Source organism: Camelus bactrianus, chromosome 31, assembly GCF_048773025.1.
Source record: "Camelus bactrianus isolate YW-2024 breed Bactrian camel chromosome 31, ASM4877302v1, whole genome shotgun sequence".
In the NCBI taxonomy this organism is placed as follows: domain Eukaryota; kingdom Metazoa; phylum Chordata; class Mammalia; order Artiodactyla; family Camelidae; genus Camelus; species Camelus bactrianus.
Window position 1 is genome coordinate 18,859,743 of NC_133569.1, and position 19,909 is coordinate 18,879,651.

Here is a 19,909-nt window from a genome sequence, read left to right on the forward strand (position 1 = left end):
AAGAATCAACCCCCAGCACATGCCATGCTCCTATCTACTCCAACACAGTTCTCATTAAGTCTAGAAAATTGAGCACACCGAAGACTTAGTTCATGTTGGTTGTATCTATCAAGAGGATTTTACTAGCTTTTTCAGAACTGTATACATTTCCAGTGCAACACAAAAGATGCAGTTCAACAAAAATTTCTTAAAGGTTAGTTGTGACGTCAAATACAAAATACGTCAAATACAAAATCTTATCAATCAGATTTTTTCACTGGTAAGAAATACCAGTCTTTCCTTGAAGTGGCAGGTTCACTGCTCACTTTTGAGAAAACACCAGCCACGTTCCTGAGTCTGCCTGAACGTGTCCATCAGTCACCCTTTCAAATAAATATGATGTTCCATGAAAAAGGTAGCTAATTCAACTCACAGCTCAAGCACACCCACGATTTTTTCTGGAAACATCCAGCATACTTCTGTATGTACTTGGGACGTGCCTGATGCCTGCTTCCCACTTCATCACACATAGGACTCCAGGGTTGGAAATTAATCAAATGTACAATTTGTATTGCTTCATCAGGGATGTTATGCGAAACTGGCCTTATTATTATTTCCTGTGAGTGATGGACAGGAATGAAGCTAAAATGACAGTCTGGTGTCTTCAGTTTCACCCACCATTGCTTTTACACCATGAATGCAAACATCAACTCAGTGAAAACGGCACATTATATCTTAGCGCTGTTTCAAAAAATAGTTTTGACCTTGTGGTCCTCTTGGATGGGACTCAGGGATTCCCAGGGATCTGCAGATAATCTGAGAAGCCCTGCATTGCACTCTACAGCTTCATGCAACACAGTGTGTAAAACCTAAACATAAAGAAGTGGCAATAAAAATAACTTTTAAAACAAGAAGGCGAATCAATACTAAGAATCAAAGGAGGGCAAGCCAGAGACCATCTTTCATAGTAAGCCTAGTACTATTTGACTTTTTAGAAGCATGTATTATACTATTTGGATAAAAATCTGCAAAAATATCTAAATACTTCCTCATCAACAGACAAATAATTTGCTCCTTTCCACTAGGTTATCCCAAAGACATTTGGGGGGAGGCATCTTGCCCCTCCAAGCCAACACACAGAAGTCACAAAAAAATTAAGACACAGACAAGGTATGAAAAGAAAAAAGTTGGAAAACACTGTCTCACCTCATTATAGATGTGAACTAGAAAAAAATTTGCAAAATAAAACAGAAAAACACCTCCACAAAGCCATTTCTATCCAAGACCTCAGAACTCTTAACAGATCCACACTCAACATTAGCATTTATGCTAACTGCACAATCTCTGCGAGACACAGGAGAAAATATTCTCTCTCCAGATCCAAAACAGACGAGGTGCCCTGGACAGTAGCCACGCTGTATAAGAGCTTTCTAACAGAGCAAAATATTCTCCTAGAAGAATTCACGGTGGAACTTAAAAGAAGATCATACCTGAAAAGGGGAGTTCTTGGTCAAAGACGCATTCTTTAAATTCCGCTGCTGAGCAATGAAACGAATTAGATGGTTTGTTTCAGGAGAGCCCCGCACGCCAACTGTAGAGCGTCGTCTGGATTTTTTAAGGTAGGATGATGACTCTCCTGGAATGAGAACTTTCTTTTAAATTGGAACAAAACAAGGCCATCATCAGTACCTGTGCCCTAAATACCCGTGATATATCAGCCTGAGAACATGACAAACACATGGTACAGAAACCTAAATTGTAAACCAGAGGCAGAACTGTTCGCACACGATCGGTTGAGGAGGTACCTGTTTTGTCTACTGCTTATTCCATGCTCCTGGAGTAGTGTCTGGCACATAGACGGTGTTTATCAAAAAGTTGTGGAAGTGAATGAACACATTTGAATTACTAAGTCCCGTTTCTGTTTGCACAGGGTTGGGTAATGGCTTGCTTTGGACTAAGACTTTCTCTTTCTGCATCAGTCATATCCCCAACGACGATCTACCCTTGGGCACATACTCTCATGTCCTCAATTGTTCAAGTTTCTCTCAGATACCCATCTCCCTTCAGCACACTACCCTGAATTCCAGGCACATGCCTGAACACACAAGCTAAATTTAGCTTTATGAAGGTTCAAGAGGGACGTTCTTGAGGAGAGAACACAAAACGGCACGCGTCTTGTTTCCATCTGCATCATGTATCTAGTCCAATGCCCTGTGACTTTCGAGTCCCCCCTTACCCTCCATTTCTAAATGCTCTTCTCTCATTCCATTCCCTTCATGTCTTTCTTCTCCAGCTAAGTCAGCCTTCACAGGTGATTTTCATTTCTACTCCTTAAAGGAAACTAACTAGCCCAAGTCAATTTTCTCTGTGATTTTGAAAGAGGCACACCCTAGTCTTTCAATGTCACATTTTCTTAATTGCTCTATAACTTTCTTATTTTTGCCAGAGGACCAGAAAATGTACCACCACTGACAGCATACACACCCCTGTATCCCATGTGTCAGGTGAAAAAGTGATTCACACACATATTCTCCAGTTTTGGCACAGAGCACAACTGTGACTTAGGGAATTATGCTGGGTGCCCTGGGGCTCTGGTCTCCCTGATCCAGCAAGTCTGAGAGTACGAAGTACTACAGTACTAAGAGAGGCAGGGTAGGTGAACAAAACATTTTAGTTTAAAAACTTTTTTAAGCATGGCAATAGAATGACAACTTCTCTTACCTGAAGAGTTCTTTACAAAGCTTTCAGGTGTAATCCCCAGCTGCTCCACAGTTACTGTGGAAAAGTTCAAGGGTGATTTAAAAGTATCTGATGTGCAACGAAGAGGGGTCACTTCAGCTGCATGCTTGTGAGGGGTTACACACTCCCCATTGCCCAGAATGAAAGAGGTATTTTCTGAAACAGACAGCATATTGTAAGAGCTAAACATCATTATCAAGATAAATATCTAAATCTTAAATTTCAGAGAGAAAACAGATCCCTACTTACCAGCATTATTAACAGCAGACTCTTCGGTTTCCAGGGGCTCGCTGTCTTTTGAACTAGTATCCATCTAAAAAAGACAGAGAAAAAAAGAAAAATAACCCCACCTCTCCAAGATTAATGTGATTTGACCAAGATCCCTTTTTTTTTTTTAAAGTTTATTTATTTATTTTTTAATGGAAGTACTGGGGATTGAACCCCAGGACCTTGCGCATGCTAAGCACGCTCTCTACCACTGAGCTATACCCTCCCCTTAAGATGTACTTTAAGTCTAGGATATACAAAAGATTCTCTTTCAAGACTAAATTTGAAATCTATGCTGGCACGAAAACAGATGTCAAGAGTGTGCTTTTGGAGCTCAAATTTAAGAGAAATGGAGGAAACTGCTGTTCGGGATGAAACAAAGCAGCAGATCCCGTACTATAAGCCAAGGCCTTTCCACCTTGGCGAACATCTGAATCACCTGGGCACCTTATTAATGATGCGGCTTTAAGGGTCCCCCAAAATTCCAAACCAGGAGGTCTGCCTGGGCCCCACAGATCTGCATTTTAAAAAGCACGCGGGTGATGCAACACAACGAACCAGCTCTGCGGTCCTGCTGGATCTGAAACCCCAAGCAGGCCGCTCCCCCCACCTCTCGCTCCCACAGCTGGGCTCTCCTCCCGCTCGGGTGAACGCTCCGCCGGGGAGCGGCGTGGCCTTCGTGCCTTCTCAGACCTCGGCTCTTTGATCCCGAAGGGTTCGCTCGAGAAAGCGACTGTTAGCTGCCAAGCAGGCCGCCGGGGGCTGCCCGGTCCCCGGCCGACGACACCCCGACCCCGAGCCCGGCGCTGCCGACACCCCCCGCTCCTCAGCCGCTGCCCGCCGCCGGATTCAAATCGCTAGCCCCGCCTCCTCGGCGTCCCGTCGTTATTCGGCGAATCAATACGCCGTCGCCGCCGCACGTGGGCGCGCTCACCCGGAACCCTCCTGGCCTGTACCTCGCCGTCCCAGGAACAGGAGTGGCTTCGTGGGCTCCGAGAGAACTACCGCTGGCTGCAGGTGACACATTGACCAGAGAGACCAGCTGCTGTCGTGTGTCCGCGCGGACTATTTTGTGTGCGACTCTCGCGGAGGAACCTTTCGGTTGGATTTAGCTCCGCCTCCCGCCTTGATTTAGCTCCGCCTCCCGCCTTTCGATTGGATGCTGTAAACTTCGAAAAGAATCATTGGGCCAATCGTGACAGAACGACTGGATAGCTCTTGCCCAATCAGACAGTCCCGACGGCAGCCGTTTCCTCTGTGGGCTGAGCCGGGTGGGAGGGGTTAAAGTTGGGAGGCGCTGACTGGTTTGGATCACTTCCCAGTGCTCCACCTCCCTCCCTCAAACCCCTCCTTCGTATGCAGATAAGCTCTACCTGGTGTTGGCTTTGCGCCTGCTCAGTAAGGCTTTGAGCCGCCGTTCGGCTCCAGGTTCAGCTCTGATTGGCTGATAACCCTTCCCGTCGGCTAGACTGCAGCCGCTCCTCCCTCCTTCCACCTGGGCTGGATTAGGAAGAGCCCACCCAGCGCAGGCGATGATTGGCTGAGTTCTGGCCAGCACTGCCGGATGATTGGCGGATCTTAGAGTCAGTCTGGAGGAGGTGGGGGAAGGGCCCCAGGCTGACTGAGGAGCCCAGGGGCGGGGTGGGAAGGAGGACCGGCCAACCCCGGGGTGTGGGACGGAGAGTGCGTGCCTGTGGGTGTGTGTCTGCAAGGGAAGGAAGGTGGCGAAGGGAGGAGAGTCCGGGTGGGTGGAGGGAGGGGAAGGGCGGGAGAAGAAAAAGGTGGGAGGAGAGCCAGGTGGGAGGGTGGCGACTCACTCAGGACCCAGTGAGGGCAGCGCGATGAGGCGGGTGACCCTGTTCCTTAACGGCAGCCCCAAGAATGGAAAGGTAAGGGGGTCGGGAGGAGGCGAGGCGGGCCGGGCTGCGGGGGCCGGGGCAGCGGCGTGCGGAGCGGGCTCGCGGGGCAGAGGGCTGAAGTTGGGCAGAGGGGCTGGGAGCCGGGAGGTGGGCGTGCGCCGGCGTGGGGAGAGGGCATCCGGGAGGCGGCGGACGCCGGGTCCCCGCGGCCTCCTCCCGAGCCTGCCCTTGGACTCCCCGGCTGTCCTCGGGACCGGCGCAGGTCGGCTTGTGCTTAATCGTCCCCAAGCCCAGGTGTGGGTCCTGGAGAACCGAGGACTGGGAGGGCGTGGGGAGGGCCGCTGTCACCTGTGCGCTGGATGCTCCTCTTCCCGCCTCCCCCAGGACCCCGCTGCCCCCCACCCTTGGCTGTAGAAGCTGCTGGTTTCCACCTTCCTGCTGAGTAATGGTCTGCTCCGGAAAGTGGTGGTAACAGCTAAGGCACGTAAGGTCGATCAGGTGAACAGAACTAAACTTTCAGTGGATAAATAAAATACTCTGCTATCCTAGGTCGATTAAAAGGATTGAAAATTAGTGACATTTTCTTCGTGGTTCCCCCCCACCCCCTTTTAGAAGCCCCAAGTCCCGCTGCCGCCAAACTTCTGTACTCGCTTTATTATTTCGCCTTATTTTAGTTGCTTGGAGGACTGGGGACAATAGACTCAAGTGGACTGATTTACTATGACTCTACTCTGTTAGGCTTCTCTGGAGGGTGTGGTGCTAAATATTTTTCCAACTCTGAAGCAAGCCAAAATGAGTCCTGTTCCTTCTCAGCCGCTCGCCCCACCCAGGAAAGTTGTTCGGCTTCTCTGGAAAATTTGTTCATGGCAGACATTTATAGTGTGGCTAAAAGACACCTAGGAATAACTAAGCCTTAGAGTCTGAGGTGGAGGTAGATTGGCCTTTACTGTCTTGTTGGCCAGAATATTTTGTTTCCTGCATATTTTGGAAACACTGTAATATTTTAAATAGTGTAATTGTGCCACGGTATTTAAAAAAAAAAAAAGGCTTTCCAACTACCCAGAAATTTTGAGTAAACGTGCTCTAAAAATTTAAACCACACCGTAGTTTGTTGACTAGAATTTTGCAGTCTTCTGGTCTTTGAGATTTAATCCTCATATAAAAACAGCTGGCATAAATTCAGATTCTCGAGTTTTCATAAATGCCACTTCAAAATAGGCTTCATGAGAGTCACATTTCTGGCCATTTACTAACTTCTTCCAAACTTGTTTTTGTCTGTTAATAACTACTACTGGTAATCCAAAACGTATAGTGTTACTTGAAGAAAGATTTAGTATATCCAAAGTTAAAACTGTAATATATTCTCGAAAACGGACCTCTGGTTGAACCCTGTATTCAACATCTCTGCTGTGTTATTCCATGAAAGACAAGCTGTTTGGACCCAGGTGTAAATATTTAACTACTCTAAATCTCTTCTGAAACTACTGAATTTTGTTCTTGTCAAAAATTGGCAGGGTCAGTCTTTTTTAATAAGTTTTTTTTTAAGCTGTCTAGTTTTGATTGGGTTATGTTTTTGGATTTAAAATTATTTCCTTGAAAAATATTTTGTTAGAGAATCTCAGAAGATTGGGGAAAAAACTCAAGTAACTAAAGATGTTTATGTTACACAGATCATAAAAACCCAAACTGGAGAATATTGGTATGATTCAGTATTAAAAATAAGTCATGCCATAATCCTTACTCTTAACTGAAAAACATGTTCTCTGCCAAAATTGTCAGTGTTTCCTCTCCTCTCCCTTCAGCTAATTAAAAAAATAACATTATAGTGACAAAAGAGAGCAGAATAATACATAACAGCCTGCATTTTTATATAAATAGTGACTGTTTAAGCCAGGATTGGCATGATCTTGACATGATTTTCATGAAGCTGAAACAAAGCACTACTTAGAGATTGAGTTTGGTTTCCCATCCACCAGTTGGAATATGTGTCATTTCATTGTCTCTTTATTTACGTAGATTCAGTTTTTGTTTCCTGGCTGATGTGTCATTTCATTGTCTCTTTATTTACGTAGATTCAGTTTTTGTTTCCTGGCTGTCAGAGTAATGCCTGTTTTTTTCAAGTAAGTTTCCTTCATTTAAAGCCTGTTCAGTGGTTGCCAGACTGGGCCCTGATGCCTGGGGTGGCACAGAGTCACCGAAGGAGACATCACATGCTCACCACGACTTTTCCATACACTGAATGAACATAAATGTGACCTAGTGAGTGTTTTGATGTGGAAGAGAGGACCGTGCATTCTCTAAAACAGCGTTTTCCGGAGTGAGATGGTACACCCAGAGGGTGTGCAAGAAGATTCAGTAGAGTTTAAGAAGAAATATTATACCTCTTATGTATCTATTTTACTTAAAGATATAAAACAGTATCGAGGCTTGATTGTTCCAATCTGGAAAGACACAGGTGCGTTCAGTCACTGCCTAGGTGAGCTGGCCTCAAGTCTTCGGAGAGAAAGGAGTGCGTTCACCTGTGAAAAAGTTGATAGCGACTTCTTCACTGGTTGGTTCCCTTCGGCATATTGTACTGAAGCTTACAAGTGCCAGGTTAAGACTTGTATGTATCCTGTTTTAAGTAAATTAACCCTCATCAAAATGTGGAGTGGCATTACAAGATTCCTGCAAAAAAGATGCAGATTGAAGACAATGTTAATTTTGCAGGCACAAGAAAGCCACCAGGAAATAGCAGAGATGCTACTTCTAATTAATATAAACTATCAGATTTTTAAAAACACAGTGGATCTCTGGATCTGAGAAAAGGGCAGAAAATGCCCTCTTTTTAAAGAAGACTACTTGAAGTCCTGCTTAAGAACTGCTATTAACGATTTACTGTTAGGAGCAGTTAAGTGTAGATTCTTCTTTGAAATATTAGCTCATGATAGGATGTCATCCCAATTAGCGAACACTTACAAATATTTTCCAGCACACAAAGACAGTCAGATTTTTTTCCTTCTTTTTTTAAATGTTTAAAGTATTTTCCAAAATTTCACTAAATTTGATGATAAACATTTTAAGGGATTTTGGCTGGTTGATTTATAGTCTTAAGTCAATGAAAGTCCTCATATCATTTGGGAAACATTCTTCCTGACAGCAGTATATAGTTTATAAATAAGTAAATAAGCATACAAATGTTTGAGCACACACCCAAAAATGTGTCACACTTAGGTTACATTGTAAAAAAACATCTGAAGGCCATATCTAAAAATTGGGATCTTTAAATGTCAATTTTTAAGAATTGCTCTAAAAGAGTCAGTTAGGTTTGACCTTTTCATCCTTTCTCTATATGCCTCAGAATTCCTGATCTCTTTTTAATATTCTCTGTTAATGGTTGGCATTCAGGAATTTGAAATGAGGACTCAGACCTCTGAATGCAGTGAGTGGCTTCTGAGTAACCTGATGGCAATTCAAAGTTTCTGTGCATCTTGGAGATAAGTTGCTTTTTTTTTTTTTTTTTTGTTTTAACTTCAGACTATTCAGCAATGAGCTGTACAAGTCTTAGGCCTTATTCATCCAGGCAACACTTAGTGAGTACCATCTTTGTATGAAGAACACTGCAGACATAGTGGGATATGAAATCTATCTTAATTCTGTACTGATGTTTACAGTCTTGATCCAGAACATCACTGTGTTCTTCTGGCTTTGATATTAGGTGAGAAATGTGTGGTCGGTATTCAGTATCCAGATTTGAATTCATTGTATTGAGTTGAAGAAAGGTGAAAAATCTATGTGAAGCTTTGCCTATTGAAATCTAAACATTAATAAGAAACTTGTTCAAATTCAAATGGTTTAAAAATGTATTTGATACATACAAGAGAATACAGTAAAGAATATTAATGTGCATAGAAATTAAAAGGAAAGTAATGTAACAAATACCAGTAAACCTAGCACACAATCCAAGAAATAGGTCATTACTAAAAACTTAATGTACTCATCACTTTCCTGTCTCCCTGCTTCTCCCTTAAAGACAGCCAGTTTCATGAATTTTGTATTTCTCTTTGCCATTTTTTTTTCTTTTTCAATAAACAGTTTTGCCACATATGTGTGTATAACTAAACTGTATATTTCTTTGTCTTATCAGCTTTGGGCATATCATATCCTAAATTGGCATCATATAAAGTCTTTTTGGACTTGCATTTTTCATTCACTGTTATATTTCTAAGATTTCATCCGTAATATCCCACCTAGTGAAAGTTTAGTCACTTTCAGTGCTTTATAACAGTATTCCATTGTATACAGGTACTATCACAGTTTATCCATTCTCAGGTCCGCGGACAGTTGGGTTGTATTCTATTTTGCTATGAAATTGACACTGTGGCCATGAATGTTCCTCTATATCCTGGTGCACATGTGCAAGCATCTTTCGAGGGCAGTGGTTGGCAGATTTTACCACGAGTTGAAATCACCTGGAGGGGCTGAGCTGGGCCCCACCCTCCAGAGCATTAGATTCGCTAGTTCTGGGGTGACGCTAGGAAATGGAATTTCTCACCTATTTCCAGGTGATCCTAATGCCGCTGGTCTAGGGACCACACTTTTGAGGACCACTGGGCTAGGGTACATATGTAAGTTGTAATTATTGGATGTGTGAATATTTCATTTTTTTAAATAATGCCAAATTGTTTTTCAGAGTCACTGCATTAATTTTATACCCCACCAGCATTGCATAAACCTTCTCATTGATCCATATCCTCTTCCACATTTGCTGTTGTCTGACTTTAAAATTTTTTGACTATTTTAATATTTGTCTTTTTGACCTAGGGTCATCTTTTTTAGGAATGAAATAATTTTAATTTTTAAATGTGTTAAGACTGAAAGTGTACGTAGAGTAAATTAATTCTATATTTAGTTATTAACTGATTGGTAGGTTAGTTGGATAAATCAGCTGGCATAAATCTGAGTATTTATTGATTTTGCATTACATAATAGATAATTGTGGGCGTATAAGAAAAACATGTTTTAAATACATGTGCAGGTTTTACTTTTTAAAGTTGAATAACATAGGTTATAATTTGAAAAGTGTTTAAAGGCAAATTAAAACTTCATTAGACGGGCATGTCCTGCTTGGCACAGTATATACCATTCACTTTCCCAGTTGGTGGATAGCTTTCACTTGTCAGTGGGACCTGAAATTTAGAAAGAATTAAGTTAAATAGTGGTGTAATACAGTGGTCATCAACTTTAATAGACGTGCTTCTCAGTTTACTCCATAGGATGCTTCCATTCTAAGTACAGTGCCTAGGTTATAAAGATGGATAATCACAGTGACATGGAAACTGCATGTCCACACTAGGGAGTGTAACTCACATGAAGCAAATACCCATTGTAAGCATGATCGTTTTATAAATGCTCAGCCTCTCTGAGGACTGAAGTGACCTTAGTAAATATCAGTTAGAGCTCATGTCTGTGATACGCAAGATTTCCATTGCTTTTTTCCCCCAAAAGAGTTGATATAAAATGAAAGGTAAATGTGCCAGTCTGTTTGAAATGTTCTCACCAACTTAAAGTCTTTTCCATGTGTATCACATTTTAAAATCTGATATTCTGATTGGTTTATATCAAAGACATTTTGAATATTACGTCTGCAATAAACTTCCATCTTATTTGTGAGTTATTTGTTTTACTATGCTCAAGAGAGTCAAGCTAAAGTGATCTTGTTGAAATACAAATGCCAAAAATGCCTTTCAAATGAGAAAGAAGTATGTTTGCCCAACTTAAGGGAAAATTTTCAAATTTGCAGTACTGTAAGATTTTTTTGCTGTAATTTCAGTGCTCTTTTCTCAAATTGATGGCCCCTTGATTATTTCATTTAAAGAAGATTGTCAATTACTAAATTACTTGTCAACTGCTAAAGTAATTCTGTATTTTACAATATAGTATCTAGAGCAATAGGGATCTTAAATTACAACTTTTCCCCCTTCCTGCATAAATAATACCAATGCACTGTACAAACCCTTGAGAACAAAAAACTCACAAGAAGATAAGTGAACCTTAATTCTACTATCCAAAGATAGCCACTTTGCATTGTTACATGAGCATCACTTTAGAATTGCATTTCTACTGTGTACTTTGTTTTTTAACTTAATGTCAGTGGAAAGGATTTAAATATAACTGACACACACAAAACACGTGTCCTTGTTCAACACTGAACGCAATGAAAATTTCATCTGGCATTCAAGAAACATTTATCAGAGACCCACTATAAGCAGATATTAAGACGCTTAATTAAGGGGGTCCTTTTTAAATTGGCTGTGGTCATTTTCTGCATGTCAGAGATTTGGGGAGTCCGCAGGGATGGACTTCTTCAGTGCTGCTCATTACCGTTATAAGGGATAGTTGGTTACCTAAATTCACAGAATGAATAACAACTGTTTACAAATTAACATTTTTTATTAAACCTTTACAGTCTGGATCGAAGATCAGATTAGAAAATACTGGTGAAATGATACATTTTGTTCGATATCGTCAGGGCTAATGTAAGTGGTAACAAAATAAAGGTGAACTCAGTTTATATCTAGAATGTGCTCCTTAGAAGTTTGCAGCCTACAAAGAAACACCTGGGGTGCTTTGAATGCCCTGAATTTGCCAAACCGTATGTGTGATGTGTGGGTTGAGTATTTTTTTTAAATCTTATAATCAGATTTGAATTCACTGGGGAAGAAAAGGAAGATGGCAACCAGTGAGCCTTCCATACACAACGATAAACAGGGTTTGAGTTGGACTGTGTCACTGTTACTGTGGGTTGCCATGGCATGGTCAAGCCTGACAAAACTAAAATAGTTGTGTCTTTGTTCTTCACTTTAATCTGCTCTTTAATAAAGAGCAGTGTCCAACAGAACTTTCTGTGATGATGGAAATATTCCGTATTTACACCGTTCAGTATGTAACCACCAGCCAGTGTGGCTGTTGAGCGCTTGAAGTGTGGTTGGTATAACTAAAGAATGACTTATTTTAATTAATTGTAATGAAGTTAGCTGCTTATGGCTAGCTTTCAAACATGGCAGGGGGCTTTACTTTCCCCAGGAGACACCTGACCCACAGGAAAAATCCAGTCAACGTAAAGAAGTAGAAAACGATTTAATTGGATGTATTTTTTTTAAAAAAAATAAGTCATAGAAAGTGTTATGCTCTAATATTTAAACCTGGGAGCATAATATATAGAGATATATTAAATTTCTATCCATTTTATGATATGTTTGCTTGAGAGAGAGAAGTGAAAAGTAATAAAACCATGTAAAGATAAGAAGCAAAGATAAGGAAGAGGAGAAAGAGAAAGATCTAGAGAATTCTTAGTGTGATAGCAGCTATGACAAGAATGCTGACGTTGGAAAGGAGGATTTTTCTTACCCTCCCCTGTCAGTTTCCAGACTGCAGAAGTTGTTTTGCATTTGCTTTGGTCAGTCTCTTGGCTCCTTGGCATTTTGGGTACATTCTTTTCTGTGTTTTCTCTTCTCAGGCCCTCTGCCTTAGCACAACCAGGTTTGCTATGTGTAACGCCTCGCATACTTTCTCTTCCTTTTCTCCCAGGAACTTGGGTCTGCAATAATAGTTAGAATTCCAGGCTCTGTTACAGAGGTAAAAATGACAGGAAATATGAGGGACACGTTCTCTTCAGGCTTCAGTCATTTCTGGCATGTCTGCTGCGTGCAAGACACGGCCAAGTACTGTGTGTTAATTTTTTTTTTTATCGTGGTAAAATATACATAACATCAAAGTTACTATGCTAGCCATTTTTAAGGGTACAGTTCATTGGCATTGGGTACATTTGCAATGTGCTTAACCTCACCACTACTTATTTTCAAAGCTTTTTCATCATCCCAAACAGAAACTGCACCCATTAAGCAATAACTCTCCACTGCCCCTTCTGCCCCAATATCCTTTATTCTACTTTCTGTCTCTGTGAATTAGTCTTTTCTAAGTACCTCATGTAAGTGGAATCACACAACATTTGTCCTTTTATATGTCTGGGTTATTTCACTTATCAGAATGTTTTCAGGAGTCATCCATGTGGTAGCATGTATCAGAATTGTATTCCTTTTTGATGGCTGAATAATATTCCATTGTGTGTATACACCACAATTTGTCTGTTTATGAGCATTTGGGCTATGCATTTAATAACCCACCTGGTTCCCTTCAAATTGTGCTTGCCTGCAGTCCTTCCCCAAAATGTCCCAGCTTGCAACACTTCTCATAGGTGACGATCTAAGAGAAAAGAGCTGGAATCTGCATACTCAGCTATTAAAAGATTGCAGACTCCTTTATTGGTAAACAACCCCCTCCATACTCTAATTCACTTCATTTACTTAATGAAAAATTCTGTGTCTGCTGTAGTCCAGTCATCACCAGTGAACAAAGGACCAGCCCCGGTTCTCATTGCCTATGGCACGTTTATCCAGTATCCAGTGGCAAGTCAGGTGGCTGTTGATGCCGCAGGTGTAGGTTCAGCTCCTCGGCTGCTTTTTATTCATAACTTTCGGAAATCCTCACCGATGATGGTACAATTATACAACAAAGCCTCTAGGAACCCTTAGTTACAGTTATGATTGGAGCAAAAAAAAAGTCACTACCTGTGGAGTGTCTCAGCCCCTTGCCTGAGCAATTGCATGTGTCTTGCACGAGTGTCACACTGCCTGATTTAAAGTGGGACAGAGCAGCTCATTGTAACCCAGCTCTGTGCTGTATTTAGAATGTTAGCCAAAATCTGGCTTTTATAAAATAATATAAATAATTATTGAAGTTAAACGAGGTGGGAAGTTGTTAACCGTTCACATGGTAGTTGATGTAGTAAATGTTACAATAAACGGTAAATCTCTCCTGTTTAAAAAATAAGCCGCCATTCCTTCAACAAAGGAATAATGTGAAAGCAACATCATAAGGACTTAATAGGTCTCAGGACTTCACTAAGCTCTTACCACGCGTTAACTCGGTTCTTCCTCGTGACCACCTTCTGGTACAGGTGTGACTGTTTTCGTCCTTTCTAGTTAAAGCCACAGAAGCACAAGGAGGTTAAATGGTCTGCAGTTGACAGAAAGTGTCAGACTCTAAATTCCGGTGCGGAGTCTCAGAAGAGGAGCCGTATTTACTGTACCTTAAGATCGTAGATTGTCTTTTAGTTAGAGACAATTTCTCTAGTTTTGAATTTCAGAGGTGTTAGGTGCTAAGTAAATAATCTGAGTCATAAAAGGAGCAGAGACACCGTTAAAAACTTCTCAAAATTTCCTTTTCTATGATAATCTGAATTTTTAGTCTTTTTTATTATCATATGGTGGTTTGCAAATTTGTGAGTGACGAAATTCACTACATACGTTGTTCAACTTAATCTGGTGTGTTCACAGGTGGTTGCTGTCTATGGAACTTTATCTGATTTGCTTTCTGTGGCCAGCAATAAACTCGGCATAAAAGCCACCAGTGTGTATAATGGGAAAGGTGGACTGATTGATGACATTGCTTTAATCAGGTAACCTTCACCTTTTTATAAGCTGTCTACACCGTGCCCTCAGCTTCTCAGTGCTGTGCTCTTTCCTTTAAGCAGTAGCTCAGTCAGTGTTAACAGTGCAGGATTTTTGGCAAATGAATTGCCTACAATTTGGTCTTTGGAATTTAAGTAACTTGGACTTCTGGTTCGTTGATCAGATAGAAAACCCTGAGTACCTTCCAATATACTGATAAGTCTTTTTGCATATGTGGCTATGAGGAAGCTTTATGTTACTAGAGATGGAACTAATGAGACATGAATTTTTAATGCTAGAAATCTAATTGCTCTGTTTAATTTGATATGCTCCTGCTTATTATTCAATTCATTTCCTAAGAATGCTTTGAATTTTATAAACGCTACAGAGACCTACTTTTGTGAAAATATGCTAAATAAGGTAGAGTTTTAAATAAGAGTTAACTCACCAGTGTTCTACCACAATAGTGGTTTTGGTTTGTTGGGGTTTTGGTTTTAAGTATCCTGGGCATATTTTAAAACCAGTGTGTGGTTCACCTCATTCCATCCTCGTGGGAACGTTGTAGAATTTTGGAGCAGGAAGAGGCTTAACAACGAAGAAGGAACACAAATTAAGTACTGCCTACGCCGATTACGTTGTCTTTGCTTTGCCCACAAGCTACCTCTCTCAATTGGCAAAGCATGGACTTTCTGAAATTGATGGTGTGAAGACAACGATCTAAATGATGGTAGTTTACAAAGTTTAATTTTCGTTTAAACCCAGGTCAGAAAGACCTTTCAATGTAACATACTGCCTCTGAAGTTAATCACTTCTAGTCCCTTTATTTTATAAATGAGGAAACTAAACATCTGAGAGGTTAAATGACCTACCCAGGTCATATGGTTTAATAGTTGATTTTTGGTAATGAGAGGAAAACAGATTTTGATACTAGTCTTAAAAAGTTAACTGGCATGGTGAACAAGTAGAAAAAGATTGTAGACTTCAAAGATACAGATTTAAAATCCAAATAAATTAGGAGAGTTTCTTAGTTTTTCAGTATCTATCTCCCAGCTTCTTTCAGTTTCTATGGATAATGGTCACATTGTTGAATAATTTATATCAACCTAAATTTCTTCTTAAGAGACAGAGTCTGCTTCCAAGAAAAATTCTATGTGTTCCTGTGATGTCTTACGGAATAATTTATATTCTTACAGAAATAAAATTTCTACAACATAGGTCAAAATTGAAGAAGGCCATAGCTGAAGCTTTCTGAGCTGTAAAGTATCTACCTGTTTAGAGAGCAAACCGGTGTTTGCTAGAGGGGAGGAAGCAGGGGGACTGGGTGAAGTAGGTAAAGGGGATTAAGAGGTACAAACTTCTAGTTATAAAATAGAGAAAGCACAAGAATGTAATATGCAGTACAAGAAATATACTCAATAACACTGTAATAATTTTGAATGGTGACAGATGGTTACTAGACTTATCGTGGTGATCATTCCACGTATTTGTCAGATCACAATGTTGTACACTTGAAACTAACATAATATTGTGTGTCAACTATACTTCAATTAAAAGAAGAGCTAGGACAAGAAATAAACATAATATATATTATATTGTATCATATCATATCTACATCTACCTGTTTAATAATTTGTGGTTCACAGTACAGTCTGATCATTTATTTATACTAATGGAGGGGTGAGGTGAGGTGGGCCAGGGGAGGAGGATATACACTGATAATCCAGATTTTCGGATTATGGGCAGTTATTTACATTTGGGGGTGTGGTGGGCATAGTGGGTGAGTGTTTACAGCAGAGTTACTTCCAATTATATTCTTCCTAGATTCAGTATGGAAACGTATTTCCCTTTCCAAAGTACAAAGCAGCTGATAACTTGGGAGAGAACCCCAATAATTTATTTAGAGTTACAGAACTAAAGTAAAAAAAAAAAAAGAGAAGAGTTGTCTGCAGCTTTAATCCTATCCTTTGAGCATAATAGTATATTCTTCAATTGATAAGAAACTAAATTCACATAATTTGTATAGTGGGTTTTGTTTTGTTGCATTTCAAAAGTACCTTCATGTGCAGGATCTTGTCTGAATTTTATAAACATCACAGAGACCTGCTTTGGTGAAAATTTGCTAAATAAAATAGAATGTCAGGTAGTGTTAACTCACTAGTGAGTTACCACAATAGTGGTTTTTGGTTTGTTTGGGTTTTGTTTTTGTTTCTCAAATATCCTAGGCAAATTTATCTCTTTAAAACGAGTGTCTAGTTTAGCTCATTCCATCCTCATAGCATCGTAGAATTTTGGAGCAGGAAGAGGCTTAAAAGACCTGGGTTTAAACAAAAAGCACTGGAAATTCAGTTAGCTTCTTTGCAATATAGATTCATAGGTTCTGCCGTCTTCTGCATTTACTCTAAGGAATAGTTCCTCTAGTCAACAGATAATTACTGTGATTTCTGGATTTTGATGGTGGCTTTTTAAATTTTGATTTCCCCAGGGATGATGATGTTTTGTTTGTGTGTGAAGGAGAACCATTTATTGGTAAGTGACATCCTTAAAAGCCAGTTTTGTCTGCTGAAATAAAAAAGATGAAATGGCAAATATTTTTCATAGGTTTACTAAGCTTAACACTTAAAAGTATCTTGTGGCCGCATTCAGCTCTTCATACTTTTCTTGATTCTGCATCGGGGTGGGGGGAGGGGGCTGTGGAAGTAAATCTTTGATTTGAATTGTATGATCATATTTCAATGTGGATACCCCATCTTCTGCGTGCCTTTAAAATGCTATGGGTGTGCACATATTCATTAAATATGACAGAGTAGTTTTGATTTTAGATAGCTGTTTTGTTTTGAAATTTCTCTTTGATAGTAATCAAAATGTTGTTACATATTTTTAAGCATGCATTGCTTGCAGAATTAATGTTTGCCAATCATTCATAGCAGTCAAATCAGTCAAAAATGACTTGGTGTCAACCACGCTCACATCCACACATACACGTACTATACCCTTTCCTTTGGAAGAAAGCTTCTCCAGTGTATACCTCAAAAAATACAGCCCGAGGCTTAAAAAAGGTAAATACTCTTTAATGAATATTTGATATATTTAGTTCCAGACAATCACACCCTGAATATTTAAGTATTTTTTTAAGCCATCACAATAATGGTATTTGGTGAATGGAGGTAGTTCTCTGGATCATCACACAGGCAGTTGCCAACTTAGAAGTAAGTGCATAGTCTTCTCTATCTCTGCCTTAAAACTGTGAGCAAAACTTTTTTCTCGTCTTTTTACCCATTAGCCCAACAGAGTGGTTAGCAGGCAGTGGTCACTTAATTGGTTCATTGCATGCATACAAACAAACCACAAAATAAAAAGTACTAACTAGTACGTATTTTAGTTTTATCATTATGAACTTTTGGATTTAAAAATCCTTGGTATGTTTTCATCCTCTGGGTTTATTGATACCCAGATTATTTTCCTTTGGGCCAGTGGAAATCCCTTCAGCCCTTGTCCTTTTCACACAACCCCACTAATCTTTCACAGTTCCCTTACTACCTGTAATACCAAAGTGTTTGTCTTAAACTTCTCTTATTCTAAACCCAGATCAGTGTGTTTTCCAAGAAGCCTTGGTTTCTTTTAGGGGGAAATGTCATTTCAAGACACAATCCTGGTGCTAGGGAGGCCCATTGCTACTGATTTTATCCTCATCATTGGGCTTTTTGGTGGACAGAGTTGGAAATACATAGCTAGCTACAGATAAAATTCACATATAAGAAATATAAAGTTCTATATCATATATAACACGTAGATAAAATATCTCATGGGTTCACACTAATACTTTGGTTAATAACTAGGATTATAGGGTTTTTTATTTAACTGCTTCTGTCTTACATCTAGATCTCCTTTCTTGCATATCAGTAATCCTGATTTTCAGGGACATAGGGCATGACGGAACTATAATGTCACATAAGTACTTCATCCTACACAAAAAACATAGAAGTTTCAGTAACAATCTCAATACGTCAAGTACCAATAAGACTACTAAAGACAGGTAAACATTTAATATGTTCATTCCTTTCTTTCCTTACTTAAAAAATAATTGTATTGTTTCTCCATTGTCAGAATGTTATTACTGTATACCATATACAGTGATGTATATATGCATGTATATATATGTGTGTGTATATATACACACACACACACACACATACAGATGCACCATTATATACTCTACTGTCTCCCTTAAAACTACTACTTAACTTTACTTCTCCAGCCCTTAGGCTGATGCCTCCAGTAGTTGTCTGCAACTTGTTCTCTGGTAGATTCTTTACAAAGAACTTGTGAGAACCGTGTTCTCTGACACCTTGCATGTGGCTTCTGTAGTTGAAAGTCAGTCTGGCTAGTCTAAAATCATATGTCAAAACTGAACAAGTTGCAAACTTTAATATGCGTAGTCTGTAGTGTATCAATTATACCTCAATTAAGTTGTTAAAAAAAATCCTTGGTTCACATTATTTTTCTTTAAATATATTAAATATGTTACTCTGTTTTATTCTGGCATAGAGTGTTGGTGTCAAAAAAAAATCTGATCTTTCATAAGTGAATATTTTTTGTAAGTTACCCAAAGGATTATTCTCTTTCTTTAAAGTACAGTAATTTTAGTAAACTATTTCTGGGTGTTCTAGGTTGATTCTCTCAGGTATGTGGTGGGCCCTTTCCATACGTAGTTCACTTTTTTTTTTTTTTTTAAGGAACGTTTTCTTGAGCTTCGTGCATTTTGTCACCATACTTTGGTTTTCTTCTTTAAGGACTCCTATTGTATATATGTTGGATCTCCTGCACTTTCTTCTGTATTTGAAATCTATGAAATTCTTTTACTCTCTTTATTTCTTTTTGATTTTTGAAGTTTTCCTCTTTTTCGTCATTTTTCCTTAAGGCGCTATCTCTGTGTTCTTTCATTCTTCTGCTTCTTCGAATTTAACCTTCATTTCCGAAATGGTGTTCCTTTTTATTTCTAATCTCTCCTGAGTTCTCGTGCCTCTTCTCTGAATTTTGTGATTCTGTTTGTTCTTTCATACCTTGGATGATGTACTTCTTTTAGCATCTTTGGAATATTAGATTATAGTTTATCTGTTTGGTGGGCAATTCTTTCTGGCATATTTTCATTGGCTACAGGGATGTAATTCTTGCTGTTCTTTTAATAATTTTGTATGGCATTTTCTGTTCATTTTTACATGAAATTAGCTTTCCTTAACTTGGAGAAGGGAGGGCTGACCTAGGAAAGTTTTTCTGATTTCATGGCTCTAGATTTCCCTTTTCTGTTGTTCCTGTGAAGTATTAAAAATATGGAAATCACCTTCTGATGTATTTTGGTTCTGTTAGACCTTTTTGACTTTTACCTCAGCTTCTTTTTCTTTCACCTCTGATCTGTTCAACTTGGATTCTTTTCCCAACATCGTATCTTTAGTCTGGGGCTTTGTCCTAGATGCGGGTTTTTGGCTGGTGGGTGTTGAGAGTTCATTTCCAGCTTCTTCAAATCTTACTACAAACTACTTGAATCACCTGTGGCTGGACTGGGCCTGCCCCTTCCGC

At 39.7% G+C, this 19,909-nt stretch overlaps 2 protein-coding genes across 6 annotated transcripts in view; one reads left to right on the forward strand and one right to left on the reverse strand.

Annotated features, from left to right (window-relative positions):
- CDCA2 (cell division cycle associated 2) overlaps positions 1 to 4,130 on the reverse strand; it is a 48,009-nt gene extending 43,879 nt beyond the window's left edge. Inside the window, exons 1-4 of one of the 5 annotated variants that reach the window (XM_074355688.1) lie at positions 3,942 to 4,130; positions 2,968 to 3,031; positions 2,701 to 2,874; positions 1,470 to 1,615 (exon numbers count right to left, since the gene is read on the reverse strand). In XM_074355688.1, coding sequence (XP_074211789.1) covers positions 1,470 to 1,615; positions 2,701 to 2,874; positions 2,968 to 3,031 — 384 coding nt within the window. In that variant the 5' untranslated portion in view covers positions 3,942 to 4,130. Of the gene's footprint in view, positions 1 to 1,469; positions 1,616 to 2,700; positions 2,875 to 2,967; positions 3,032 to 3,543; positions 3,850 to 3,919 lie in introns of those variants that run through there. The other 4 variants (XM_045511558.2, XM_074355685.1, XM_074355687.1 and 1 more) reach the window with 4 other exon arrangements.
- Positions 4,131 to 4,719: 589 nt separating this feature from the next.
- The window catches only part of KCTD9 (potassium channel tetramerization domain containing 9), a 29,781-nt gene continuing 14,591 nt past the window's right edge, over positions 4,720 to 19,909 (forward strand). The window contains exons 1-3 of the mRNA XM_010948357.3: positions 4,720 to 4,874; positions 14,222 to 14,343; positions 16,818 to 16,861. Of these exons, the coding sequence (XP_010946659.1) occupies positions 4,827 to 4,874; positions 14,222 to 14,343; positions 16,818 to 16,861 (214 nt within the window). The 5' untranslated portion in view covers positions 4,720 to 4,826. The remainder of the gene's footprint in view (positions 4,875 to 14,221; positions 14,344 to 16,817; positions 16,862 to 19,909) is intronic.